Source organism: Cibotium barometz, chromosome 16 (genome assembly GCF_041138505.1).
Source record: "Cibotium barometz isolate CiBa-2024 chromosome 16, ASM4113850v1, whole genome shotgun sequence".
Classification (NCBI taxonomy): Eukaryota; Viridiplantae; Streptophyta; class Polypodiopsida; order Cyatheales; family Cibotiaceae; genus Cibotium; species Cibotium barometz.
Genome location: NC_141061.1, coordinates 4,797,257 through 4,825,043, shown reverse-complemented (window position 1 = coordinate 4,825,043; position 27,787 = coordinate 4,797,257). Strand labels below are relative to the sequence as shown.

The window sequence follows — 27,787 nt, the reverse complement described above, 5'->3', positions numbered from 1 at the left end:
AAAGCAGTTCTAGGGCCAAAAAGCAAGGCCTTGAAGCTAGAAAAGCATAAATCAAGAACTTTGGCAAAAGATGAGCAATATTTTATTATTACTAAAATACTAAAGTAAAAAGAGAAAAGCAAAGCATAAAGTATTGCTTTTGGTAAAAAGCAAGGCCCTCCCCAAGTATAAAAGAAGCTAGAGTCCTCTTGTTTTGGGCATGAAGCTAAGAAGACCCTCATCTTCAGCCACTCACTGCCGCCGCCTCGTAGCTCAGCTCGACCACTTAGCTCAGCCCAGTCGCCACCCAGCTCCACCGTTGCCCAGCTCAGCCACCGTCTCTCGTCGCCTCGCCCATCTTTGAGACTCGAGATTTGGAGTTTGGACTTGGGATTTGGACTTGGAACTTGGACTTGGGATTTGGACTTAGGATTTGGACTTGGATTTGGATCTAGACTTGGATTTGGTACTAGCCCGGTGAGAGATACTTGTGGGTCATCTTGGTGGTGTGCTCTGTATCAGAGATCTGGTGCCTCGACGTCGACATCGACTTGGATATCTTGCATCGGCATATCTGTTTGTTTTGTATTCATCGATTGTATTGATCCTGGCCAGCGTGCCCGTGGATTGTGAAACCGATCCCGTCAAGTGGGAAAGACTCCGTTGGACACCCACACGCTTAATAGCACAACTTTAAAACCACAAATTTGAAATGGACAACTTTAAAACAACTTGAAATTTAAATGAAATGAAATGGAAAGATGGACACCAGCACTGGGGCCGGAACGGGCCGACCCCCCCCTCAATATATGATATATTTATTGGGAGTATTTAATAAATACAATGCTTCATGGGTTCCAAGAACCAGATAATGTCCATGTACATATGAAAACAGTATCAAACAAATAGGCTCGAAGTCGAATTTCGATGTAGAAGCTTGAAGCAGTATGACCACTAGTGTGGTCCAATCTCTACGGTCCTGTGCTTTCACTGGACTCCGCGGAGAGCGCCTCACTGGTGTTCCGAGACCACGCACAAACAGGCGCTCTCGTACTAACGCCTGGCTCTCCCGATCTCAGCACCTTTGGACCGAGGTTCGCCAATATAGCTTGGACAACCCGGCACCGAACGGGTGTTGGCCGAGCGGAATGAATCCTTTATCAGATTTAAACATAAAATACTTTATTCAAATCTGAAAGTCACTTACTTGTAGATGGTTGATAGGAAAACCAATACTTGTGGTGTTTGTGTAGAAGATGAAGCCACCCTTGTTGAAGAAACAGTTGCCTCGTGTAGAACCATCAAGACAAGCACCACCACAAAGGGTACAGCCGCCTGCTGTGAGAGAAGAAGCATCCACTTGCAAGGGAGGAGATGCCTGGCTGCAGTGTGGAGGAGCTCAAGCAAAGTCGCCTGAGGGAGAAAAGAAACCGCCGAATATAGAGGAGGTACCAGTCTGCTGTGCACAGTTACTTGGGTAGCTTGCTAGAGAAACAAGCGCAGGTTGCTGGAGAGGACCCACGACTACCTGTAAGAGAAAACAGGCAGCGCCTACTGCCAATAAGCTGCCGCCTGTAGGAGCATGTGAAAGGGCAGATAGGGCAGCCTGTCAGTAGCCGCCTGTGAGAGCTGCCACAGCAGTGCAGCCTTGTGGAGGTGACAGCTGCCTGCAAGAGAGAGAAGCGTGGAGTAAACAGCCGCCTGCAACAATGCTCAGCCACCTGTAGAGAGGCAGGCGCAGCCAGCAGCAGAGGGCACTGCAGCAGTCGCCTTCATGAAGAGCATGCGCCAGAGGGAGAGATGGTTGCTGGTTGGTGAATAAACGCCAGATAGAGGCGATGATGATTTCTACGCTTGAAGGAGGGAGCCCTTTTTTAATAAAATAAAAGTGGAGTTTAACTTTGTGATACCCACGTTTGCATGTGGGTGGGGAGTTTGGGTAGGTGCCCATGCCCACCCCCACACTCACTTAAAGTGGGGCTCCCCACCTTGGCCCCTAAGTGGGTGCCCAAAGGGGGTGCCCACTTTTAAATAAATGTGAACACCTAACCTTATAAAATAAGAGGTTAGAGATAAAATAATAAAAACAACATGTGCAACATACTTACCACCTGTTCACATGCACCAAAACTCGTCAGAATACAGAGCAGACTTCACGACTCACTGGCAGGCGTCCCCGCTCAGTAAGTAACACGCCAAGCAGGCAAACACACAAATACATGTCATGCGAAAACAGTTTTCAAACATGCAAAATATGTGTGCATGTGCAAATAGTAACATGGATATATCTCCCGTTCATGAAACAAGTACAAAATATCTGTCGGCACAAAACTGGCACGACATAAAACATAAAAACCTGGTCTTCCTATGGAGTGACAGTCCCATAGGTAAGACACAGTTCCAGGCACGAGTCTCCCTATGGTGTGACAGTCCCATAGGCAAAACACGGCACGAATACTGGCTCTTCCATGGCGTGACAGTCCCATGGGTCCAGGTCATACACGGGTGGCACTGATCTGGCTCCCGTCCATATGACACCATCCTGCTAACACACGGGTGGCACCAGTTTGTGTCAGTAAAATACTGGCCTCTTCACATGAGACACCGGCCTGGCCTCAAGTGAACGAGACACAAAAACTGGAGATGGACCAAATGGTCGGCCAATTGGTGAGACAGATTGTTCCTGAATAAATTCCTAAAAGGGGATGGGGCTTGTTCCCGCCCTAGATACTATGGACCATTTTGTATTACACGAAGGATTGGTTCAGTTGCATCTGAATTGGATTTGCCTTCTCATGTGAAAGTTCATCCTGTATTTCATGTCAGTAGACTTAAGGAAGTACTGGGTGGAACAGACCAGTTAGTTACTCCTCAAGAAATCATAGATGTTGAGGACATGATATTTGTTCCACACGAACCTGAAAGGATTCTTGGATTTCGTGAAAGAAGATTGCGTAATACGCTTATCACGGAATACAAGATCAAGTGGAAGGATCGTGTTGAGGAGGACACTACATGGGAGACAATGACTACTCTTCAGAGAGATTACCATGGCTTTTTAGTGAGCTCAGGAGTGAGCTCTTAGAGGAAGGGGAGTATGTCATGTTGGGGTAAAGGCATTATGCCCACCCTTATAGTGTGTACAAGCCTATAAGTTTTATAGTACATAGTACATTTAGTACATTAAAAGTACTAAGTGCACCATGTGCACTAGAGCAAATATACATGTGTGATAGGGGAGTCACACACTCATACTTTGTGAGTTGACTTATCCCCACCTCTCTCTCTCTCTCTCTCTCTCTCTCTCTCTCTCTCCCTTCTTCTCTGTGTGTGTCTGTCTCCCACATGAAACCCTAACTGTTTCAGCTGAGCTTCTTTAGCTCCTTCAACTGGTATCAGAGCTTGATCACCTCCCTCTTCTCACAGTCCCCTGTTGATCACTCTACTGGTCGCTTCCTACTGGCCGTACCATCTGCACGTGATCACCCTGCTGTTGGTCGCACTGTCTATTGTGCGCCTGCTGGTCTTACTTAGCTGGTCGAAGAGCCCTGTCTATTGCTGGTCGTACTGCCCTGGCTGCCCAGCGTAGGCAGCCAATAGACCACGCAGCTGAGCCAGGCGTGCCCAACCACAGCGTGGGCTGCTCAGCTGCTGCTGCCCAACCAGGCAGCCAACAGCTGCTGCTCAGCCAGGCGCACCACAGCGCAGCAGCAGCATCATAGCGCAGCCAGCTCCCAGCCTGCACAGCAGCAGCTCTCAGCTCGTAGCACCAAGTCCAGCAGCAGCTCCCTTCAACAGTCGTATAGCACACAGCATCATCCGTGCCTGCACAGCAGCAGCTCTCAGCTCGCAGCACCAAGTCCAGCAGCAGCTCCCTTCAACAGCCGTACAGCACACAGCAGCATCCGTACCTGCACAGCAGCAACATCAGCACACGAGTCAGCAAATACGACGCCCCTCTTCCTGCAACAGAAATCAAGAAATTCAGTCTGCAAATCGCAAGAAATCAAAAATTTCAGAGGTATTTGCTTCAATTTTGGGATTTGCATGTCCATTATCATTAATTGAGCAGGTACAGGTCCTTATGGCTCAGATTTGAGCACAATTGGCAACATTGGGTGACATTGGTCACATTCCGGGTCAATTGGCAGGAAATTGGGTGTTAACATTTGGGGCTTTTGATGTAATTGTGCCATTGGGCATTCATACATGCTGTATGATGTGAGCAATCTCACATTCGGGGCTAAATTGCAGGAAATTGGAGTGCAAATCAAAGGGCTTTTGTGCCAATTGGGTTGATTTGCATGCAGGCACTGGCATTTGATGCTTTGGGCAATGTGTTGATGCCTGTCAAGCACTCAATGTGCCAGTAAATCAAGGGGCTTTTATGTATTGGATGTATATGTGGCCAGGGGGAAGCATTGTGAAGACTCTAGATGCCTTCATGTGCATTAATGTACCATTCATGATCAAAAATTGATCTTGAATCAAGGGGCTTTTCAAGATTTTGTGCTTGTTGAGCTTGGCAAAGCAGCAGGGAAGACTTTTATGCCTTGAACCCTCAGTAATCCACTTGCAGTCAAGGGGCTTTTGCCCAATTTCTGTCCGGGACTGTTGTATGCAATGGTGGAGACTGTCAAGGTCTGATTTTCACTCATTTGGACAGCCAGGAGAGCATTTATTGCTACTGTACTTGCTGGTACAGATTTGGTACAACTTTGTACAAGTTTTGGCATGGCTGTACATTGATTTGAGTGAGGAAAAGGCTCATTTTTCAGCTGCTGTACTTGTCGGTACAGATTTGGTACATCATTGGTGAGCACTTAGTACTGTTGTACAGTATTTTGGAAGGGGAACAGAGCACATCTAAGGTGCTGTCATAAATCTGCAGCAACCAGATTTTGGTGATTTTATCACATTCAGTGGGAGGAGAGTTGCATTCGTGCTTCCGCAGTGGGAGATAAACTTTGGGAGAACAACTGTGAGCACTTTGTGTGCTTTGGTGCAGTGTTTGCACATCTTGCAGGGAGTCAGGCATTGACTGTGTCAAAGGTTGCATATTGCTATGGCAACCATAGGTGAGAGCTCTTCATTGCTTCACATCAAGAAGCTTGAAGGCTCACATAATTATGACATTTGGCAAACCCAGTGCTATAATGTGTTGCTCCAGAAGAAGCAGTACAAGCCCATCAAAGAAAGGGGTGTAATGCCCGCTTCTCTTACTGCTGAAGAATGGGAAGATATGGATGAGCTGGCAAGATCCACCATCATGTTGTCTGTGTCAGACTCTTTACTTTTCAGCATACGTGAAGAGAAGACAGCTTGGGGAATGTGGCAAAGATTGCAGGACTTGTATGCCCAGCAAAGTGCCTCAAGCAAAGTGTATTGGTTGAAGAAACTCATAGGTCTTCAAATGAAGGAAGGGGCGTCTATGACAGCCCATCTAAATGAGTTTAATGGTGTTGTCAGCCAGGTCATCAATCAAAAGTTGGCAATGGACGATGAGTTCAAAGCCACCTTTCTCTTATGCACTTTGCCAGAGAGTTGGGACACATTCAGGACAGCCACTAGCAATTCAAATGCTTTGCTGTCATATGCAGATGTGGAGGGTGCTCTCCTTCAAGAGGAGATGAACAGGAAGAACAACTCTGTTGGAAAGTCCAATGCAATGAATGCACGTGGGAGATCCCAGCAAAGGGGTAAAAGCCAAGAACGGGGAAGGAGCAAGTCCCGCTCCAAAAAGGACTTGGAATGCCATTATTGTGGCAAGAAGGGACATTTCAAAAAGCAATGCTACAAATGGAAGAATGATCAAAAGGAAAAGGGCAAAGGCAAAGACAAAGACAAAGATGAAGCCAAAGATGCAAAGCCAAAGGGCAAAAATGGAGTCAAGATTGAAGAAGTCAATGTGTCACATGCAGGTGACAGTGAGGATGAAGTCCTATTCATGTCTTCACTTGATGCCCATTCACTCCATGCAGGAGATGGTCATGGTATGCACTCATGGATCATTGATTCAGGTGCCTCCTTTCATGTCACAGGTTGCAGAGACTTGTTTGTCAGGTATACTGCTGGCAATGAAGGAGTAGTTTATTTGGGTGACAACCATGCATGCCAGATTCTTGGCAGAGGTGATGTGAGGCTTGTGTTTTCAGATGGCTCACAGCTTATGCTCCATGATGGCAGGCATGTGCCTGAGATCAAGAAGAACCTGCTTTCTACTAGACAGCTTGATGATACTGGTTATGTTACCACATTTGGTAGTGGAAAGTGGAAGATTAGTAAGGGCTCACTGGTTGTTGCCAGAGGCTCTAAGGTGGACACTCTTTACTTCATGCATGCTGGTGTTTGTCACCATGCTAATGTAAATGCAACCGAGCTGCCGGAAATCTCTATGTGGCATAGCCGGTTGGGACACATGAGTGTCAAAGGAATGGAGCAATTGTCTCATTTTGGTTACTTGCCTTCTCTAAATTCTCAAGTTTTCAGTTTTGTGAGCATTGTATATATGGCAGGCAACTCCAGTGCCCCCACAAGAAAGCTCTTGGACAGAAAGATGCTCAGTTAGAGCTTGTGCATACAGATGTATGTGAGATGCCTCAGCTTTCTTTGGGAGGGGCAAAATATTTTGTCTTTTATTGATGATGCCACACGCAAGGTGTGGGTTTATCCTCTTCGTTTGAAGAGTGATACATTCTTAGTGTTTGAGAAGTTTGTTGCTCATGTTGAGAATCAAACTGGCAAAACATTGAAGGCTTTGCGTTCCGACAATGGTGGAGAGTATATGTCCAAACAGTTTCAGGACTTTTGTGATGCTAAAGGCATCGAGAGGGAGCTCTCTGCTCCTTATGATCCTCCACAAAACGGGACAGCAGAGAGGATGAACAGGACCATTCAGGAGAAGGTCCATTCTATGTTGTCACATGCTGCGTTACCTCATGGTTTTTGGGTTGAAGCTGTTATGACAGCGGTTCATCTTATAAACAGGTCACCTAACATGAGGCTTGGTGGGAAAGTGCCAGAGGAAGTATGAACAGGGAAGCCTCCGTCCTACAAGCACTTGAGAGTGTTTGGTTGCGTTGCGTACGTGCACATACGCAGGGAAATACGCACCAAACTTGATCCTAAGTCTCACAAATGCATATTTCTAGGATATGGTGACAGAGGTGAAATGGGGTATAGACTTTGGGATCCAGTGAATAGAAAGATTATACGCAGCAATGATGTCATTTTTGATGAAACATGCATGTATAAGGAGCCTGCAAGGCAACAGGAGCCTGGCAGAGTCATCTTTGATGATGATGGACATCATGGACAACAACCAAGGGCTGTAAATCAGCCATTACAGCAACAAAACCAGCCCTTAAATGGTGCTGAAAATGGTCCAAATGGACAGCCAGAGATGGCAAAAGATATCCCTATGGATATCCCATAGTTAGAGGAGATACCGGGCATGATCTTTCAACCTTATGGCATGGAACAGGAGCCACCAATAGGTGATATGCAGGCTGGACAGCAACCTGCAAATGATGATCATTGGGTACGGGGGTCCACAAGACCCTCCAGACCCCTTGACAGGTTTGTTCCAGGGGTTGACTACTTGATGCTCACTGACTGTGGGGAGCCCTCTTGTTATAAGGAGGCTTTACAGAGGGTAGACAAGGCTCTTTGGGAGCGTGCTATGAAGTCAGAGATGGATTCTCTGCACAAAAATGGAACATGGGAGTTGGTGCATTTGCCTACAGGCAAGAAGGTTTTGCCATGCAAGTGGGTTTACAAGTCAAAGTTGCACCTGATGCAAAGCCAAGATACAAAGCCAGGTTAGTGGCTAAGGGCTTCAAGCAGGAATATGGTGTGGACTTTGATGAGATCTTCTCTCCAGTGGTCAAAATGACCACACTTAGAGCTGTATTAGCTTTGGTTGCTCATGATGATCTGGATTTGATTCAGATGGATGTGAAGACTGCTTTTCTTCACGGTGATCTCCATGAGGAGATATATATGCAACAGCCAGAGGGTTATGCAGTGAATGGAAAGGAGAAGCTTGTATGCAAGCTGAAAAGGAGTCTTTATGGGCTCAAACAGGTGTAGGCATATGCTCACTTATAGTAGTGCTATGTGTGAACAGGGCTTAACCAAGGGCACTTTTTCCCATGTGGTTTTTCCCCTTGGACATCAAGTGTGAAAGGACACATAATATTTTGTAGTTCTATATTATATGGATGTGGCACACATGCAAGGGTTGACTTGCATTTTGTGGATACCACACTTTTGGCTCTCTCTCTCTCTCTCTCTCTCATTTCTGTGTGTGAGCTTCTCTACCCTGCACCTAACCCTAATGTGCAGGTTTGTGTGTGTGAGTGTGTGAGTCCAACACCCAACATTTGGTATCAGAGCAGGGAGCTGGGAGCTGGCCTTGGAAAACTGCTGCTGGAAAAATTTCTGTGAAATTTTGTCCGCAGGCTGCAAAATTCCGTCGCGTGCGTTTTTCCGTCCGTCGGATTCCGTCGCCGCTGTGTTTCCGTCCGTCGGAGCTCAGTCGTCCGGCCACCAGTTTCGGGCGGCACTAGTGGGGAGCCCACCACCTCCGCCCAGCCTCGCGGGCGGCACCGCCCTGAAGCCGGCGACCCACACCAGCGCCGCCCAGCTCCGTCAGCGCTACAGCCGCCGTCAATAGCCGCCGTAGTCCCGTCAGTCGACGGTCAGCACAGGCCCGTCGCCCCTCCGTTCCGTCGACGCCTGCAGATCAACCACCGGACGTCCCGTCTCCGTCACAGTCGTCGCCCTGCGCTCCGTCGAAGCAGCCGCCGGCAGACGACTCCGTCGCTCCTGCCCGTCTCCGTTCAGGCCGACTGTGCTCTGTCTTGAACCGCCGCCCACGTCGTCGCCTCTTCGCTCCACGCACCAGTGCTCGCCTTGCTTTGACCGCCCGCCTTCGCCTGCCGGTATGCTGTTCGCGTCGCTGTTCCTGCCCGGCGCGAGCGCCTAGCGCGTAAAGACTCCAGTCGCCTCTGCTGTTCGCACCAGCCTTCACGTGCTGCAGGCGGGTGTTTGCTCGCTCGACACCTCCAGCTGGGCGCCGTCACCTTCAGCGCCTGCTCTACCGACGCCTAAGCTCCGTGCTGCTTCCGCCGTTCTGCTCGCACGACACCTGCACACCTCCCACTTGTTCGACTGCTCAACGCCCATGCTCTACAAAACCTCGACCACTTCAGCTCTCCTCGACACCTGCACGGTTCCACCTCCACCTTGCTGACAGGTACACGTAGCAGCCTTGAATCTCCACCTGCAACGTCTCCCCGGCTGTGCAACATTGCTGCCCAGGTACCTTTGTTTCAATAAACATTTGGTTTGCAGGCAGATTTTGCCAGGAAGATTTGTAAGCTTGCAGGTGGTACAGGATTAAGGCAAATTTGGGGGTTTTTGAAATTGAGGTCAAAATCAGCAAATTGAACCTCTCTTATTTGCAGAAATTTGGGGGTTTTCAAAATTGAGGTCAAAATTGGCAAATTGGAGCTCTTACATTTGCAGAAATTTGGGGCTTTTGTGAAAATTGGCCAATTAGATGCACATTGAAGCGATTGGAGTGCATAAAAATTGGGGATTTTCTGATTGGAGCATGTAATTGGGCATTACAGCTGCGATTTGTGGCGTATGTATACACATTGAGTGTAATTGGACAATTTGGTGCAGGTTTACACTTGCTTTGGTTTGCAGGCATACATTTGCACAGGACATTTGGTTGCCTGGCAGTGCACATTGGTGCTTGGTTTGCTTGCAGATATATTTTGTTGACATGGCACATAATGCTACAGATGTATTTGGTGTGCTCACCCAGGAGGACAAGCTGGATGGATCTAACTACTCCCTCTGGAGTTTTATGATCCGTAATTTGCTGGTAGCCAAAGGGCTTTGGGGCATCGTGTGTGGTGATGACACACGCCCACATACCATTCAGCCAGCCACGCCTCAAAGGGGAGGTGCTCAAAGAGCTCCTGATGTAGATCCTGCTCCCACACAAGAGCAGAAAAGATGGGACTCTAGAGATGCACAGGCCATGTCATTGATAGCCCTTTCAGTGAAAAGGACTATTATTCCGCACATTCGTTCATGCAAGACATCGAAGCTTGCATGGGACACATTGGAAGCAATGTATCAGGTACGCAATGAGGCAAGAGTTGCCTACTTGAAGAGGCAATTGGATCTTCTTTCTATGGATGAGGGTGACTCCATGGCAGATCATCTCACCAAAGTGAAAGATTTGCAGGAACAATTGCTCAACATTGATGAGGTTATCCTAGACAGACAGATGGTCACCAACACTCTTCATTCTTTACCGCCTTCCTACTTGGGTTTTCACACCTCTCTCAACCTCTCAATGAGAGGAGGTGGTGATCCCGTCACTTTTGAAGAGCTCGTGGGTTTACTCTTGCAGGAAGAGCAAACAAGAGCAAACATATCGAGCAACCGTGGTGGAGAAAAGGCATTTACAGCCAAGGATAAGGGTAAAGCAAAGAGCTTTAAGCATGGGGGACAACAGTCTAGCAAGGCTGGTCATGGACAGCCCTCTTCTAGTGGTGAAAAGTCTGACAGAGGGGATACAAACAAGCCCAAAAAGAAGGGCAAATGTCACTACTGCCATAAGCCTGGACACTACATCAGTGAATGTAGGAAAAGGATTGCAAAAGAGAAAAAGAAAGAAGCAGGCAATGCAGTAGCAGACTCTTCGGATGACAAAGCACAGCAATCAGCTAATGTAATCCAGGAAGAGTACACTTTTTTGGTCACATGCACTAGTGACACACCAGGTGCTTCGGACACTGATATGTCTTGCATTGCATCTGACAGACAGAATGCATCATGGTATTTTGATAGTGGTGCTTCGAGCCACATCACTTCATGCAAAGATGTATTTCAGCACTTGGTTTATGCTTCAAATGGCCGCACTGTATCATGTGCAGATCATACCACATATCCAGTAAAGGGAATTGGTAATGTCATACTTATTGCAGCACTTGGTTTATGCTTCAAATGGCCGCATTGTATCATGTGCAGATCATACCACATATCCAGTAAAGGGAATTGGTAATGTCATACTTATTGCAGCCAATGGTGTCAATATATGTATGAAAAATGTATTGTATGTTCCAGGGATAAAGAAAAATCTGCTCTCCGTCTCAGCCATAAACGACCAAGGTTTAAAGGTTGAATTTGAAGATGGGAAGTGTTTGGTAAAAGACCCATCAAAGGGTTATGAAATAGTCACTTCTGGAACACGATACAAAGGCTTGTATAAGCTGGACAGCTATGACAAGCGCACTTATGATGCAAATACAGTGGCTGCCCACACTCCTGCTATGCATGATGCAGAGCTATGGCATGCTCGTTTTGGGCATGTAAATTTTCAGAGTTTGATGCTTTTGCAGAAGCATCATATGGTTGATAATATGCCGCCTCTTGAGTCTCCGCCAAGACATGTATGTGAGGGGTGTATTTTGGGAAAGATCCATCGGAAACCATTCCCCAAAGATGGAGCTGTTAGAGCTGAAAGTAAATTACAGCTCATACATAGTGATGTATGTGGTCCAATGCGGACACCATCCATAGGGGGGCATCTTTACTTCGTCACATTCATTGATGACTACTCCAGGTTTGCTTGGGCTTACCCTTTGAAAGCAAAAGAAGATGTGTTTACATGCTTTCGACACTTTGTAGCAATGGCTGAAAATATGTGTGCATGTAAAGTCCAAACACTCCGCTCAGATAGAGGTGGAGAATACATGTCAAATGCATTCAAGGATTATATGCTTCAAAAGGGCATCAAACACCAATGTACTGTGCCTTATACACCGCAGCAGAATGGTGTAGCTGAGAGGAAAAATAGATCTCTCATGGAGATGGCACGATGCATGGTGAAAGCACAAAAGTTGTCTCACAAATTTTGGATGGAAGCTATAATGTGTGCAACTCATGTGTTAAACAGGTGTCCAACAAAAGCTTTGAAAACCATAACACCATTTGAGGCTTGGTATAGCCGAAAGCCAACAGTGGATTATATGTGTACATTTGGGTGTTTGGCATATGCACATGTGCCAGAACAACTCCGAACAAAGCTTGATGACAAAGCAATTAGATGCATTTTTGTGGGCTACAGCAATGAAAGCAAAGGATACCGTCTTTATAATCCAACTACACGAAGGATTTTTGTGAGTAGAGATGTGGTATTTGCTGAAAATTCAGAACAGAACATAATCAGCTTGTATAAAAGCAATGATACAGGCATACAGGACATGTTTGATGGACTTTTACCCATTGCAATTAGGGGGGATTCAGATCAGCCAGCCCCTACACAAGAAAATCCACATGTAGAACATGTGGAACAGCCAGCCATTCAGCCCCCTTCTGTGGAAGAAGTGGAAGATCTTGTCAGGGAAGAGCAAACAGCCATAGACACAGCCAAGTCAGTGCCAAGATGGTTGCTGAAAACTTTGCAAGAAAGCAAACTTGCAGCTCCACTCACAGGTAGAACAAGGGCTAGTTCCAGCCATGCCTTGAATGTACATCTTGGGGAGTCTGCATTCGCAATGGGTGGTCTCTTTGATTCAGAAGAGCCTTCTTCTTATGAAGAAGCACATGAGAATGAGCATTGGTTGCAAGCTATGCAAGCTGAAATTTCTTCTATCATGAAGAATAATACATGGGATCTTGTGGAATTGCCTAAAGGCAAGCATGTAATTGGCACAAAGTGGGTGTACAAAGTCAAAAGAAAGTCTGATGGTACTATTGACAGGTACAAAGCAAGACTTGTGGCTAAAGGCTACTCCCAGAAAAAGGGAATAGATTATGAAGAGACTTTTGCTCCTACTTCGAGAATGACCACAATAAGATCAGTGATTGCATTGGCTGCCCATAAAGGATGGAAAGTGCATCAGTTGGATATCAAAACTGCATTCTTAAATGGGGATTTACAGGAGGAAGTATATGTAAATCAGCCCATTGGTTTTGTAGTTCCTGGTGAGGAACATAAAGTATGCAGGTTGCACAAAGCATTGTATGGGTTAAAGCAAGCTCCAAGAGCTTCGTATAATAAGATACATGCTCATCTAACCAGCCAAGGTTATGAGAATAGTCCAGCTGAAAGCACATTATATGTGAAGAAAACCAATGCCGATATTCTCATAGTCATCTTGTATGTAGATGACATGCTCATTACAGGTACAAGCAAAGCACAAATTTCAGATTTCAAAGCTGATTTGAAAGCTGAATTTGATATGTCAGATTTGGGGCCTTTACACTACTATCTCGGCATACAGTTTATGCATACAGATGATGGCATTGTTATGCAGCAAACTAAGTACATAAAAAGTTTGCTAAAAAGGTTTCACATGGATGAATGTAAGCCCATTTCTACTTCGGTAGAACCAGGTGTAAGGCTTACTATGCATGATATTGGAGAGCCTTTTGAGGCCGGCCTTTATAGCCAGGCAGTGGGATGCCTCATTTACTTGTGTAACACGAGGCCAGACATATCTTTTGGGGTGTCTTTGTTGAGCAAATTCATGCACAGCCCAGGCACAAAGCATTGGCAAGCAGTCAAACGCATTTTTCGTTATCTTAAGGGTACCCTGGATCTTGGTTTGTTCTATCCCAGGGGGGCAGCTTGCAGCTTTATGCATACAGTGATTCAGATTGGGCTGGTGATTACGATACCAGGCAATCCACCAGTGGGAATTGTTTTTTTCTTGGCAGCTCATGCATATCTTGGTTGAGTAAAAAGCAACCCACTGTTGCTACATCTACTTGTGAAGCTGAGTACATGGCAGTCTTTACAGCTACAGTAGATTGTGTATGGTTGAGGAGACTATTGGCTGATCTTCGTGAGTGTCAGCAGACACCCACCACCATTCTCACTGATAGCCAGAGTGCTATGGCCGTGGCACGAAATCCAGTATTTCATGCACGTACCAAGCACATAGAGATTCATTATCACTATGTCAGAGAGAGGCTACATGCAGGGGAGATCAGTTTATCTTATTGCCCTACACAGGATAATGTTGCAGATCTATTCACAAAGGCTTTACCTCGAGAAAAGTTTGAAGCTTTCCGCAAAGCTTTGGGCTTACTCTCATACAGAGAGTGATCTGCTACCCTTGTACAGGTTCACACTTCCACTACAGGGGGGATTTGTAGGCATATGCTCACTTATAGTAGTGCTATGTGTGAACAGGGCTTAACCAAGGGCACTTTTTCCCATGTGGTTTTTCCCCTTGGACATCAAGTGTGAAAGGACACATATAATATTTTGTAGTATATTATATGGATGTGGCACACATGCAAGGGTTGACTTGCATTTTGTGGATACCACACTTTTGGCTCTCTCTCTCTCTCTCTCATTTCTGTGTGTGAGCTTCTCTACCCTGCACCTAACCCTAATGTGCAGGTTTGTGTGTGTGAGTGTGTGAGTCCAACACCCAACAACAGGCACCAAGGGAATGGTATCATAAATTTGATACATTCATGAAATCCCAAGATTTCAGGAGGAGTGACATAGATCACTGCTTATACACCAAGAAAGCTTTGGATGGCAGTCTATTGATCCTCATCTTGTATGTTGATGATATGTTGATTGCCGGGAAATCTCGTAAAGAGATGGATGCCTTGAAGAAGAGGCTGCATCAGACCTTTGATATGAAGGATTTGGGTGATGCAAATCACATTTTGGATATGCGGATACTTCGGGACAGAAATGAGCATGTGTTGTATTTGTCTCAGAAGGAATACATTGGCAAAGTTTTGCAGAGGTTCAATATGGAGGGGGGGAAGAAGACTAGTACTCCTTTGCGTCCATATGTGAAACTCAGTGCTATGGACAGCCCACAGTCGGATAGTGACAGGGCTGATATGGCCAAGATTCCGTATGCTTCAGCTTGTGGCAGTCTCATGTATGCCATGGTTGCTACCAGGCCGGACATTGCATTTGCAGTGGGAGTGGTTATTAGATACATGGCCAACCCTGGCAAGAAGCATTGGGAAGCAGTGAAAGGTGTCATGAGATACCTGAAGGGCACACAGGATATGTGCATCTGCTTTGGCAAACAGGATGCATTAGTGCATGGTTACACGGATTCGGATTATGCCAGTCATCCAGATAACCGGAAGTCTACTACCGGTTATGTGTTTACATTCACAGGAGGTGCTGTGTCATGGATATCCAGGATGCAGAAGTGCATTGCCTTATCTACTACAGAGGCCGAGTATATTGCAGCCACAGAGGCTTGCAAGGAGGCATTATGGCTATCTCGGTTAGTGGTTGATTTGGGTTATACAGGGGATATTCCATTGTTGCATTGTGACAGTCAGAGTGCCATCCAGTTGGCAAAGAACCCTGTCTTTTATGCAAAGACGAAGCATGTGGATGTGAAGTATCACTTCATCAGAGAGGTGATAGAGGACAAGCTGATTCAGCTTGTCAAGATTCATACGGATGACAACCCGGCTGATCTGTTGACAAAGAGTTTGCCTCCAGAGCGGTTTGCTCATTGCAGACACTTGATGGGCATTGGATGAGGCCAGTTTCAGCCTTGATATGGCCTTGTATATTATCATGTACATGCTGATTTTTTCTTTTCCTTCACTTAAGGGCACATTGCCTTTAAGTGGGAGGTTGTTGGGGTAAAGGCATTATGCCCACCCTTAGTGTGTACAAGCCCATAAGTTTTATAGTACATAGTACACTTAGTACATTAATGGTACTAAGTGCACTATGTGCACTAGAGCAAATATACATGTGTGATAGGGGAGTCACACACACATACTTTGTGAGTTGACTTATCCCCACATCTCTCTCTCTCTCTCTCTCTCTCTCTCTTCTTCTCTGTGTGTGTCTCCCACATGAAACCCTAACTGTTTCAGCTGAGCTTCTTTAGCTCCTTCATGTCATGTGTATAGTGTGTATCTACCGTGTGCTACACGCACGCAAGACTAGCTTCGAGGTTTGGGGAAGCTTGGAGCTAGGCAGGCTGATTGGCGAGCTTAGTTAGGGATAGACTAACGGGCGGGCATCCAAGTATGGACGGGCGGGCACCCAAGTGTGGACGTCCGATGACCGGCCAAGAGCCTATAAAAGGGTGGCCAAGGTTAGTCATTAGTCATATAGAGTCTCGCGTGATTTGTGAGAGCTCTATGGTCTAGAGCCTAGATCTAGTGCAGACGTGCACCTGCTTTACGCAGCCGAGGCCGGCAGCAATCTTGAGGCCCGCGAGGGTAGCTTCGTGGCGGTATGGCATGTCGCGAGGTGGAGATTGGTCGGTACGTCAACCTAGTTAGCTCAGCTCGTGGCTCGGTGGGGACAGCCAAGATTGTGGGCTTGCCCACGGCTGTCATGGTTGGGTGGTGAGTCAGGCCTGCACCCCCTTCTTGTTTGTTTGGTTTGTTTGCAGGTTTCGAGTCTCAAACGGGGAGCGTTCGAGGAGGAGATCCGTTGGGGATTTGACATGAACTTCCAAGGAGTTCCTCTTCATGGGTGATACCCTGTTGTATAGAGAAGCCAGATGTTGCCAAATCCCCCTGGCTAGCGTCATATGCTTTATGTGATTGATCACCTGTGGTGTGCAATTTAGGAAGATGAAAGAACATACGCGGGCATTAACACGATCCCATAAATGTGTTTGTGCCTCCCATTCCTTCCGTATAGAGGGTAACTCCTCGTCTTCCAGCTATTTTGTAGTAGATGATGAATGATTTACTTCGTCCATATGTGGGAAAGTTTGTCGTGGTATTCCTTGATGACATATTTACTTATAGTAATTTAATATGGTACAAAAAGGTGACATGGTTGTCTGTACATGCTTGGGCCCGACCTCTGTCCCTTACATAATTTCTACTGATAGCTAGACTTGCTACAATGATGAAATGACTGAATGAACTTGGTTGAATGCTGAATTATGCCTTGTGCTTATATATGTGAGAAAGGGAGCCAGTCGGCCGGTCCATAAGGCTGTTGTCCTGCTGTGAACTTGAAATAAATAGGAAAAATCTCCTTGAAAACTGTGCTTACTGCCATGCTGCCCACACACTGTGCCTTTCCTTCTAGAGCTTGGCTGCCGTCTGTATAGGACCTTCTGCTGGCTGCTGACAGCAGTCTCCTGGCAGCTGACAGGGTCCCATCCCCTTTCATGGTGATGATGATGGTGATGCTGTGGCTGATGATGATGATGATGTGCTGCTGATGATGATGTGCACCTATGGCTGATGCTGATGCTAAGGATGATGGTAATGATGTTGATGATGCTACTGCTGATACTAATGAAGATGACCTAAATGCTGTCCTAATTGATGGATTAATCAAGGATTAAGGCTGTTCACATTGAGGATTGGCCATGGCACGGGCGTGTACGTGACTTCCCCTCCTGCTTAACTTGATTTGTCATCCTTCCTCCTTGGACTTCTACTGACTTTGACCTCCTACTTTAACTGACCTTCACGTCTGAGAGCTTAATGATGTATTGGTTCATAATCATTTTTGTGTGAGAGAGAAACAACACTTAGAGCTTGAGAGCAAGAAGACAAGGAGGCTAAAGCTACTCTATCAACAAGTGTGGAGATTCTTTTGCAAAGAGAAGATCATCACTTCGTAGCGGAGGTGCTCCCCAAGTGTATGTGAAAAAGTGTTGAAGAAAAGCTAGCTGATTTCTTCTTCAAAGGACTACACTCTTGTGTGCGTCCAAAACACGAGAAGACAACCGATTGTGTGACCCATTGGAAGGCCATTGGGGTGGCACACAGACGGGTGAGTTTTTCCAACTCGTGGCATGTATGTTAAGCCATCACGTACAAATTAGGAGATTCCAAATCATTTGTTTTCAATCTTGTTTGATGGTGATACCATGCTGAATTTAATCAGCCAATACACTTTGTAAAAATCCTGGAGGAATAATCTATATTCCTGTGAAGGAGCCCGGCCATTCTGGGTATTTGTTATGTTGGCTTTCTCTCTTCCATTCTTCTCTCTCTCTCTCTCTCTCTCTCAATGATTGCTGAAAATTCTGAGCAGTTTGCTTCAAAATTCAGCAGTGATTAAAGTTGGCTAAGTGAGATTAGCACAATGAATAGTTTGTTATGCAACTGCGGCGAGTTTCACATCCCCTTTCATGGTGGTGATGATGATGATGATGATGATGATGATGGTGATGTTGTGGCTGATGATTGTGATGTGCTGCTGCTGATGATGACGTGCTGCTATGGCTGATGCTGAGGATGATGGTAATGATGTTGATGATGCTACTGTTGATACTGATGAAGATGATCCTAGCCGATGGATTAATCATGGATTAAGGCTGTTCATGATGAGGATTAGCCATGGCATAGGCGTGCACGAGACAATATGTTTCTTCCTAGACAGGTGCACACTGGCGCGGGGTGAGGCTAGGGGTCAGACGTGGGGTGCCTAGTGGGGAGATGTCCCCAACGTGGGAAGAGACTTATAAGTGGAGGCATAATTATAAAGCCAAGTGGCCTATATAAGTGGAACCTAGGCTCATAAGTTATTACGATCATTTGGTTTGACATCGTTAAGCATGGCCCATCGGGAATGTTCACCGCCGTGACGACACGTGTAGGGTGTGGCCTGGTGGTATGGGATGCCAGGTCTTACTGTGGGGGAGCTTCTCCAAGGATGTAGCTATGGCCTCCAACTCGGGGGAGAGTCTTGATGACTCTGGCTGGGAGGTAAGCCTTGAGGCTGGCTCCTCCGTGGTTTCTTGTCAAGTAGGTCCAGGGCCAGGTCAAGGGGGACTTTACAAACCCCCTCCTGCTTAGCTTTGAGCTCTCGATTAATGATTTCCTAGAAATGGGGCTGGTGGGGAAGGTTGAGTTGGAGGATCTTGAATAATCACTAAAGCCATAGGGTAGGCGGCCATTTAGAGGTTCATATCCTTTGGAATTGCATGCCATATGTCGGAAACCTCTTCTTGCTTAGCTTTGATAATTCCCACAAATGGGGCTGTTGGGAAAGACTGAGCCAGAGGATTGTGATGACCACTAAAGCCGTAGAGGCAGGCGTACTCGTGGGAATAGGCTGCCGATTAGGATATTGATGCTTGGGATGCCCCATGGTATGATAGAAGAAGCACTGCTGTTCCTATCGACCTCCCTAGGGGACAATCTCCCTCCTAGAGTGCCCTGATTGGCTCTCTGATCCAGGGTCAACTATGGCTGAGTCCTTGAAGTTTTGGCACCACTGGTGCCAGAGGGTTGGGTGGAGGTATGGGAGGAGCGTTGCCTGTGGGGTTTGCTACCTTGCCCGTGTTGCTTGTTGCTTCCGCTGGAAGTAGACTTGGGGTTGGAAGGCTGGTCTTGCTTGGGCTTACCATGGTTATACTTCATCTCCAGGGGGCAGTTGCGCACTAGTTGAACATCATCTGCCAAGGTCTTTGGATGAAGACACCGGACATACCACTGGGTGACCTGATTTGCATACGCAAGGACAGGTTGGACGCTTGCGGTAGGCCCCAAAACTCATCTCCAAGATGTGCAAAGTATTGCGGTGGCAAGAACCGAGTCGTGAGGTCCTCCACAAACCTAGCTCACTCACATGCCACCACACCAATCATTGGATCGGTGTGATGGCCTAGCCAGTCATAACACCCTATGCTTGTATCTTTCTGGAGGTGCATAGCGGTGGCGAGCATGACCCTTTCTTGGTCAGATCATTGAACAACAGCAAAATAGGAAATGCCATGAATGAACAATGTTTGTGCCGTATCGCCTCTGGATCTTGATCAGTGATGGGGTTGGGTTGCCATACTGGAAGTAGGGATTGAAGTGTGGACTGTACCATAGATTACATCATAGCAATGTAGGTATCCATGGAAGGGGGAACACTCGGGGTAGAGGCTTGTAGAGATACGGGACACACTGGCTCCTCAGTTTGCTCTTCTTGGTTACTCTTAGTGGGAGCGCTCCATTCCGAACGCAATAAGACCATCTACTAGAGGTGTGGGATGCTCTTTCGGGGGCTTCCTGGAAGGCTACTAAACCAACCACTCCAGTACTTGGGCTGTGCTCCCCGGAGCCTATAAACACCACCCTTTGAGGGATGGGAGCCACTCTGGTACTGGGGCTGTGCTCCCTGGAGCCTGTAAACCAACCACACAAATAACCCTTGTGATAAAAACCAAAATTGGTCAGCGCAATGGAAAGGGATTCATCTCTTTCCATTGAGCATCACCTAGTTGCCGTGTATGAGCTGTGTTTAGGGGCCTACAGGTTGCCTATGGATGTACGTCCATGCTTGATGCTGCTGGCGCCTTCTGGCTGCCTTGCGCATGAGTGTTTTCCTCCCCAGGCTGCTCGTTGGCTGAGAGTACAACTCTTGCTTGGGGCTGAGGTAGAAATTGCTCAAGATCTCTTGGCTATGGCTGGAAGAAGCTCCAAGACAGCCCCAAATAGTCCTATAAATAGTCTTTGGTGGGCTAAGTTTGGCTGGGAATGGGACACTTTTCCAAGGTCCCGACTCCCATTTCTCTTTTAGACGTGCACCCACTGTGCACATTCCCCTTTTTGGTCTGGGTGCCCATGGGCTGTCCACAACACCATGGCCCCAAAAGTGACCATTGTTAGTGACCACAGGACAATGTAGTGCCACATTAACCAACTGTAGATCAGCCACTCGACATCGTAGCTGTGTACTTGTACTCAACCTCGTGATGCATACAGTACTTTGCGCACTGCATGCATACCGTATGCGGTACAAAATGCACAAGGTTCTATATAAATTTTGAGGTTCCTGTTTATCTTCATCCTTATGAGGCGGCCCGTATTCGTTTGGACCCTGCCTGTGAGATCCACACAGTGAATGCCATGCAAAGAGCCCTATGGTTGGGGCAAATATGAGGATGCCCTCTGGATGCAGTGGACAATGGCAAAGGTGGATGACGCTGTGTCTGGCAATAGGGGCAAGCAGAAGATGCCTATGTTGGAAGAAGAGGATCTGCTTGAATATCTTCATCCTTCTTCTATGAAGCTTATGGAGTCCAAGAAAGGAGATAAGCTTGGATTTGCTGGATGGGATGCCCTACATTTCTTTAGTTATCCCTGGAAATGCCTGCTGTCAATAAAGCATTTCTCCACTGGCAATACCATATGGGAAAGACAAAATGGATCCAAGTGTAAACAATACTCTAACAGATAAGCCCATTACACAAAAGTTCCCTTTGAGAAAGTGAGAAAGAGGTAGTAGAATGCCACACTACATGATAGATCATAGAACTAGTGCTAGAGACTTCGGAACATGATGGCTGAAGTAACTCATCAAACAGCTCGTATGTACACATCTCAGGGCGCATGGTGGAGCTTGATTATGTACTCAACCAGCCTTTGTATTCCAAGCCCTATTTTAAGGAGATTAAGTGAGTAGGGAGTTAGTTGTTTTGACTTTTAAAGAAATTTGTGATAAATGTCTTTTGAATCATTTCAACCTCCATCCAAGAACATAATCCCCAAAGGAATTCATGTATACACATTTCAAATGATGATGGCAGCTATTGTGTAGATTCAGTATGTGCATCACGAACTTGTTCCTCGAGACCCACTGCCTTATTCCAAGGATAACCATTGCAGTTTCTAAAGCATATGCATTGCCTTTCTAAAGCATATGCATTCCCTCTATTGGTCCCATAGGCCATGTTTTATGCATTCCCTCTATTGGTCCCTACGTAGGGGTATATATATATGTGTGTGTATTCACATACCCATATATAGACGTGTATTTATGTAGAGAGAGAGAGAGAGAGAGAGAAAGAGAGAGAGAGAGAGAGATTAAATACTCTTTACTCTTGCAGGCCTTGTCTCTATCACTCCAATGCATCGTCCAAATCACAAGAGAAACTAGCATCGGTACCGGCAAAAGACCATATATTGGATGTATGGGAGGACACTGTCAACTATGTAAGAGGTACAGAGAAGATGTCTGACAGGACTGTACCCGTGAGTACCTATAGATCTCCTTTACAAGTCAATGAAAGGGCTCTTACAGGTGAAGTCACGCAGATGAAAAATTTGCAACTGTATTTTTTTCCACCAATTTTTCTTTGGTGTTTTGATGAATTTTGGGCAATCTCGGATTTTCTGGTATACACTATATTTTGTCATCAATTTTTTTCTTTTTTATATGCCTATTCTCTTTTCTTTACTTTGGTTGTCTTGGTATTGTCTGATTTTCTGATTGTCTTTTCATTTGCTTGTTTAGGTATACCTGCAAAGCCAGGCAAAGTAGTAGGTCCTGGTTTGCCTTTGAATAACGGTGCATTGAAGGACGGTTATGATCCGCGACGGCAGGCCAGAAATGGTGTTGTGCACACTTCTCATAATGGAGTTCCCATGTATTCTTACACAAGGAGGATTACAACAGGAACACCTGAAAACGATGGCAAAAGAGAGCCTATGCTGTCTGAAGGTGTTATGCAACCCAGAACCCAATTTGCAGGCATTGGGCCTGCAGGTAGGAAGGTCACAGCGGCACAAAATGGTTTGAGTAACTTATACTGAACTTGGCTGTCAAATAAGAAGGCTAATTGAAGGAATTCTCATCCAGGTTCTATTGAGCCTAGGCAAGAAATTGCGGTCTTAGTGTAAAGCAAATGCCCTTCTTGAAAGTTAGGAGGGAGGTGCGTGTACAACATCCACGATCCATTCTTTTGAGCCCCCGTTTGTATGTCCAAGCCAGGGGGCTGTTCAAATATGCAGGGAACACGTAGCTTTTCTGCTATCATGTTCTCTGTGTACATATGCAAGACTATTTATTAAGATTGTTGTTTGGTTATGCATCAACACATGATTGCGATTAACACTTGAAGTGAAGTGGACTAGAAGCCTCCTTTTCCTGATAGGAGCAGCTACAGTTTAAAATCTGTGATGTCCCCCTTGTTTGTATTTCAGTCTCTTGGAGGTTTGCTGGAAACCTTCTATTTTTGCCCCAAAGAATTGGGTCGTGACTCAGTAAATGTGGGAGGATGATTTCTGAAAGTAACAGACTTGATCTTCTCTTTGCCTCATTGTGTTCTTTAAAAGTGCACGTCTGAGCAATCCTTTAAGAATGCATCATGCTCATGGTTAAGGATGTACTCTCTCTCTCTCTCTCTCTCACCCTGAGTCTTTAAGTGATGCATCTCTTGACCGTGTAGTCTCACAAACTGACCAGAAGGACTTTTTCTGTTAGTGCTGTTCCCTTTTCTGTATTACTCCCCTGTTTCAGATCTTGATGGTCTGATTGTATGTTCTTGGTCTCATTGGTAATTCTGGTTTGACCCTCGCCCTCGCCCTCGCCCTCGCCCTCGCCCTCACCCCGCCTCAGATTAGAGTGGACTGTACAAGAGTCAAAACTTTTGCTAACCAAGGAGGGAGAACATGCAAGAGCTTGGTGCGCAGCACACTTGCAACAATGTTGTCGTAATGTGTTTTTCAGGAGGGAATGGTCACCTTTTCAAGTAATAGATAGTTAATTTACAGTTAAGCATAGTTGGTATAATTATTGAAACAATGTTCGCAAATGTTGTGAAGAAATAAATATATAGTCCCTAACGGATTGCACCCATAATTAATGAAAACCCCCCCTCGTCAAGAAACCGTGCAGCTAGTTTTGGGAGTGAGTGAAACCATTCTTGTATTTCTGGAAAGAAAATAGTTGTGAATATAAACGCCTTGCCATAACTCTAGTAACCAAAGTAGCTATCATACAGCTTGTTAACCACTTTGGTGGTATATCAAACATAATGTCACCAACTATGCTAGTGGCATAAGTGCAGAGGTGCTATCTATGTCGGCACTAGTTGAGCTTGATATCTCAACACTCCCCCTCGAGCTCAACTCTATACATTGCACTCGAAGTAAGTGTCTAAACTTTTTCTTTTCCCCGGAAAAACGATCCTTCTATTAGTTAATGAGAAAACGCCATAAGGCTACAAAGCTCACCTCGCAAGGAGGGATAGAAAAACACAGTGAACACCTGAGCTCCACCCCCGTGGGGCTGGCCGCTCTCTGGGGGGGGCTACCTAGTAGTACATGTGGGAGGTGAGAAAAGCCAAACTGGAGGCCTATAGTGCCAAGTGACATCCTCGCCCCTCGCGGTGAGGAAAGGGCCAGGCTGCCAAGTGCGGAGGAAAGCCTTGCGGCGCCCTCGCATGCGATCCGAGTCGCCCTGGAGTTTCCCCCAGTGTCCTCTCAAGGTGTGAATGATGTCCACCCAGAGGGCCTGTATGACCTCCGCCGGTGGAGTCGCCTGGCGGTCAATGGCCTCCCTGCATCGGGCTCTCCATATGTGCCAAGCCGTCATGCTGTTGATCACCTCCCATCTGTGCCCGACCCCCTCCTGAGGGGCCGCCGAAGAGAAGTCTGGCGTCGGAACCACCGCCATCGCCCTGTCAGAGACTTGGATGGTCGCACTGCCAGGGACGTCCTCATATCCAAGGGCCGGGCCGCTGTCCGTGGCCCAAGCCACCGCACCCCACGTCACCAGCATCTCACCTGGTGAGCCTGCAAAAACCATCCTGAGAGCGCGCTGCCAGACCTGCTGTGCCTGTGGGCAATCCCATAAGCAGTGTCGCTGCGATTCCTGTGCATGGCCGCACAGAGGGCAGGACGCTGGGTGTCTGCCAAAAGCTAGCCAAGGCCCCACAGCCAGTCCTCTATGCGCTGTGAGCCAGAGAAAAAGCGTCACCTTCCGGGGCCGGAAGCTGGCCCAAAGGCGCTGCCAGAAGTCCCTAAGAAAGGCAGGGGAGAGCCCCTGTTGCCGCCAATGCTCGGCCGCCGCCGGGGTGCTCGCTATCCTGTGCCTCTGAATCCGTCGCCCCAGCTTCGCTGTATACTGAAAAAAGGGGATGCTTGGGCTGGTAGGGGCCGAGTAGGGATCTCGCCAAAACCTCTCACCTGGATCCCACTGAAGGCGAATAAGAGGCCTGCTGTCCCAAGCCCATAATCTCCAAGAACAGTCCTCCCCTATCGAGGCCGGTGAGGGGTCTACATGCCACTGTCTCTGATGAAAGCCGACCACCCGCACCCTCTGAATAATACAACCCTGGAGCCCATCCAAATCTAGTCGTGTCCTCTGAAGCTGGCCACCCTCTCCCACCTCGAAAGTGAGTGGGGCGACTCTCTCCGCTGTGCCGCAGACCGCTAGAAGGATCTCATGCCGAGTAAAGACACCCATCCTTTGTGGAGGTGGAGGGTCCTGTACTGGGGTCCGCCACTCCCGGGGGATGGCTGCCTCAATGTCCTGTCTCATCAACTCTCTGCCCCTCATCCCACTGAGTCTCCTCTCCTGAGCCTCTAGAGGCAGCTGCTGAAAACATATCCAGTCGTCTAGGGACTGGGCTGGGCCGGAGCTCAACGGGCCCCACGACACGTGAGACCGCGATCCAACCATATGGCCACTGGGAAGTCGAATCAAGGGGTTCCAGATCAATGGCTGCCTCAGGCGCTCCTCATCGGTGCCCGGGGGAGTCTGGAAGAGTGAGGGCCTCAGATGCGCCCAGGCCCTCAGAAGGCTAGCTGCAAAGCACTCCTCGAAGCCAAGGCCCACTCCTCTGGATCGCTGCTCTGTAAAGATCCACCTGATGCTGGGGTCCAGGGGCCGCTAAGAGAAGGAGTGCGGCTGAGCATCCTGGAAACAAGAAACTCCTTCCACGGCTCAGCGCCTGGCAGGAGGCCACGAACTACCAACTTGCCAAGCAAAGCTCGGCTTTGGCAAATAGGATCAACAATGCCCAGGCCGCCTCTCTCCCTCGGCTGAGTGATCACAGCCCATGCCACCTTGGCCCTGGCGGGCCGCCCGTCGCCACCGGACCAAAGAAAGTTCCTGATGAGCCTCTGCACCTGGCCAATGCATGCCCGAGAGAAGGCCCAGCAAGAAGTGATGTACCACATGATAGCAAGCAGAACCTGGTTGGCCATAACTACTCGGCCAGCCAGAGATAAACGAGCGGTACTCCAATACAGAAGCTTCTTCCGAATGCTCAGAAGAAGGGGGGCTATCTGCTACTCCGGAGATATGTCAATGCCCACATAGCATCCCAAATAACGCACTGTAGTGCCGGGGGGCAGCCACTGAAAACCATCAACTGGCCTCCAAGTCGGGGGGGGCATAGAACTGACCCACAACCCACACGACTTGTGCCAGTTGATCAAAGCGTCCGAAGCTCTGCAAAACCTATCCATGGCGGAGGCGAAGCGGCGGAGGTTCTCCTCACCTCCCTGAAGATAGACAGCAGTGTCATCCGCAAACTCCGAGTCTAGGAGCTTCTCCGAGGTGCGGATGGGAAGCTGGAGGCCCGGCAAACCCGTATCCTGTGCCGTCAAAAAAGTGCTCATGGCCTCCGCCACAAAAAGAAAAAGAAAGGGCGCCAAGGGGCACCCCTGCCGCACCGAGCGCGAGAGCTGGAACCTCTCTCCGCGCACGCCCTGTATCAGCAGCTGGCTATGAGTCGATGTGTAGAGTGCAGAGACCCCACGGATCCACTGAGGGGGGAAGCCCATCCTCTCCATAGTGCCTTCCAAGAAGGCCCAGTCCACCCGATCATATGCCTTCTCGAAGTCGAGAAGGAGCACTGCCAGATCCTCCTGCCGAAATCTAGCCAAAGCCGTAGCCTCCCAGAAAGAGAAAATGTTATCCAGAATGCTCCTATCCTGGATGAAGCCTGTCTGCGTGGAGTGGATGATGTCCGGAAGGTGAGGCTGAAGCCGCCTGCTGATCGCCTTAGCTAGGACCTTGTAGGCTGTGCCTAGCAAGGTGATCGGTCTCCACTGTCTAATCTCCAGTCTATCTCCTCCTTTGGGGATCAAGTGAATCAACCCCTCTGCCATGCTGTCCGGCATGACTCCCGACTCCATAATCTCCTGGAATGCCAATCTGAAGCCCCTATGTAAGAGGCCCCAGTACCTCTGGAAGAAAGCCACTGAGAGACCGTCCTCTCTTGGGCATTTGCCCCGAGGTAATGCCTGAAGAGCCTCCTCCAGTTCCGTATCCGAGAAGGGGGAGAGAAGGGAGTGCTGCAAATGGGCCGGCACAACCGGTCTCGTGAAGCTCCAGACTGCCTCCCGAGCCTCTCTCACCCTGTCATCTGCTGGCTCAGCAGAGAGAAGATCCCTGTAAAAATCTGTGGCTATCGCCCGAACCCTGGGGGGATCCACCACAACCTGGCCATCAGCCTGCCGAAGACGCCTGAGACCCTCTCGTCTGAAGCGAGGCCCTGTCGCCTCAAAGAAATCTCGAGTCACTCTGTCTCCAGCATGTGTCCAAAAAGAAGCCCGAGCATGGAATCGGAACTCCACCCTCCTCTCCTCGATGGATCTGATCTCAGTGCGAGCTGACTCCATCTGCTCTGAGATCCAAGGGCTCGTAGGATCCCTATTCTGGAGTCTCTGGAGGGACGCTAGACTCCTCCGTAGGCTCCTCTCCTGCTCTCTGAAGGCCTCCAGACGGTCCAAGGCAGCCTGTCTGAGCATCCGACTGATCTCCTGCAAGCCACTGGCAAGATCGCTGGCTGCCGATCCTCTCCTGAACTGCAGCTCCTGCTAGACCTGCTCAACTCTGATCGCAATCTCGGGCTCCTCTACGAGACAATCTGGAATCCGGACGCTCTGGCCCCGCTCTCCTCTCGTAGGGTCCTCGATCTGGAGAAGCACTGGAAAGTGGTCTGAAAACGAGGAGCCTGCAAGTATGCCCATAGTGCCACCTCTATCACAAGCCCACTCATCAATGTAAAACCTGTCGATGCGGGAAAGGTTAACTCCTGTGGCCCGTCTATCCGAGCGCGAG

General features: G+C 47.8%; 1 protein-coding gene across 2 annotated transcripts in view; it reads left to right on the top strand.

The window, feature by feature from the left end:
* LOC147630284 (mitogen-activated protein kinase 15-like) overlaps nucleotides 1-23,030 on the top strand; it is a 68,616-nt gene extending 45,586 nt beyond the window's left edge. Inside the window, exons 10-12 of one of the 2 annotated variants that reach the window (XM_086810133.1) lie at nucleotides 21,819-22,012; nucleotides 22,226-22,477; nucleotides 22,571-23,030. In XM_086810133.1, coding sequence (XP_086666259.1) covers nucleotides 21,819-22,012; nucleotides 22,226-22,477; nucleotides 22,571-22,611 — 487 coding nt within the window. In that variant the 3' untranslated portion in view covers nucleotides 22,612-23,030. Of the gene's footprint in view, nucleotides 1-21,818; nucleotides 22,013-22,225 lie in introns of both variants that reach the window. The other variant, XM_086810131.1, reaches the window with a different exon arrangement.
* The last annotated feature ends 4,757 nt before the right edge of the window (nucleotides 23,031-27,787 follow it).